The 1880-nt window shown below is 46.6% G+C and overlaps 1 protein-coding gene across 1 annotated transcript; it reads left to right on the forward strand.

The window, feature by feature from the left end:
- The first annotated feature begins 474 nt into the window (after window positions 1–474).
- Window positions 475–1221, forward strand: LOC109931204 (late histone H2A.2.2-like). Its single transcript, XM_020530534.2, has one exon. The coding sequence runs from the start codon at window positions 490–492 to the stop codon at window positions 931–933; it is 444 nt and encodes a 147-aa protein (XP_020386123.2). The 5' UTR covers window positions 475–489; the 3' UTR covers window positions 934–1221.
- The last annotated feature ends 659 nt before the right edge of the window (window positions 1222–1880 follow it).

The following is a 1880-nucleotide window of genomic DNA, read 5'->3' on the forward strand; positions in this document are numbered from 1 at the left end:
CATTAATGCGCTCACCCGGACAAAAGAAAAAGTAGTTGTGTCATCCTTTTCTCAATATATCTGGGTGCTGATGTGAAATAGAATCTGTGCAGGGAACAGATTTCGGCAGGGTTTTTTTTGCTTCCGTTTATTCTTAAGGTTCGGGGAAACAATCCTTTCATGGTCACAAAGAGTCAGATTTAAGTAGGCTAGGGAACGAGAGAGATAGATTGTGTGAAGTATGTCGGTGTAATCTGATAGTAAATTAAATCAAATGTGTATGCATTTTTCTTTGTTAGACTTCTTCCTGGTTTGTACATAATGGCGGGTTTTGGAGTTTGAAAGAAAGCGGTTGATGACTTGGCGCCGGTATTTTCCGGCTTCCTCTCCGGATTGGTGAATGAAGCAGATATCTGATTGGGAATTGAAATTACATTAGGAGAAGCTAAACAATGTGGCCAATCATCAATGACCGAACCACCATTCCTCCCGAAGGTATAAGAGGCCGGGATGTGGGCGGGTTGCAGCATTTTCTGTGAAAGTGTTTGTGAGATTGTGGTAATGTCTGGGAGAGGAAAGGGCGCTGGTGGGAAAGCTCGCTCGAAGGCGAAGTCTCGGTCGTCTCGGGCTGGCCTGCAGTTCCCGGTGGGCCGTGTTCACAGGCTCCTAAGAAAGGGTAACTATGCTGAGCGTGTGGGTGCCGGAGCGCCGGTCTATCTGGCTGCGGTGCTCGAGTATCTGACGGCTGAAATCCTCGAGTTGGCCGGTAACGCGGCCCGGGACAACAAGAAGACCCGCATCATCCCCAGGCACCTCCAGCTGGCCGTGCGCAACGACGAGGAGCTCAACAAGCTGCTGGGAGGGGTGACCATCGCTCAGGGTGGGGTGCTGCCTAATATCCAGGCCGTGCTGCTGCCCAAGAAAACCACCGCTGGGGGCGCCACTAAAAAGTAAAGAGACCGTTATTTCATCTGACGACCCAAAGGCTCTTTTAAGAGCCACCCACAGCGTCTGTGAAAGAAACTAGTCCCTCCCCACTGTCAGAATGACTTGTTTGCTTTAATTGTTTGATGTTAGTTTCAGTCCCGTTGTTATTGGATATTCTTACTGTCACTGCGTGTATGATCTAACATGAAATCTTTACTAACAGCCTACAGTCGGTCACGTTCACGTTAAGAACGGAAGCCCATGGAGAGTGAAACGTTTATCATGAATTTATAGTAAATCGCAATTGTAATAGCGTTAGGATTGCATTATTTGTTCCTGCTCTGTAACGGCCTCTGACTTTAATCATCATCCTATGAATGTATCTCTCTGTCTCACCGGTTTCATATTTCCTTTGATGGCATTTAGGAATACCCAATGTCGCAAGTACATTCAGTTTTAATGATGAGTGGTCACGCTCAACTTCACCTCTACGCTTTATTCTCGAGTACTTTCGTGAACAGACTCCTCTTTCATGCCCGTCGAGAGGGGGCATAATAAAGGCCACAGTCATTTTCAGCCACTTCTTTTGGTTCAGTTTGCTCTTTAATACTCGATCAGTCAGAGAGCTACAAGCCCCGTTGGGATGTGACCTGAGTTTGACCCCTGGCAAACAAAAGAAGTGTCTAATCTTTAAATCCTACGAATAGGTACATTTTACGCTTACTTCTTGACTTTCAAAACACCGAGGGGTTTTGTCCGCTTGCAGAATGCTGTCAGCAAGGCTTTTTGCTGTCTATTAGAAGCTTTCAAAATAAACCAAGATAAAACCAGAACAACTGCCTGACTGCAACTCAGTCAAACAGCACAGAAACAGACCCTTCGGCCCAACCAGTCCATGCTGACCATAATCTCAAACTGAACTAGCCCCACCTGCCTGATCTTGGCCCATAACCCTCCAAACCTTCCCTAATCAT

The sequence above is a fragment of the Rhincodon typus genome, unplaced genomic scaffold (assembly GCF_021869965.1).
Source record: "Rhincodon typus isolate 14 unplaced genomic scaffold, sRhiTyp1.1 hic_rhity00008988, whole genome shotgun sequence".
Classification (NCBI taxonomy): Eukaryota; Metazoa; Chordata; class Chondrichthyes; order Orectolobiformes; family Rhincodontidae; genus Rhincodon; species Rhincodon typus.

What these genes read in the sequence shown, in the direction of transcription:
- LOC109931204 (XM_020530534.2), top strand. Translation starts at nt 490, where the DNA reads ATGTGGGCGGGTTGCAGCATTTTCTGTGAAAGTGTTTGTGAGATTGTG.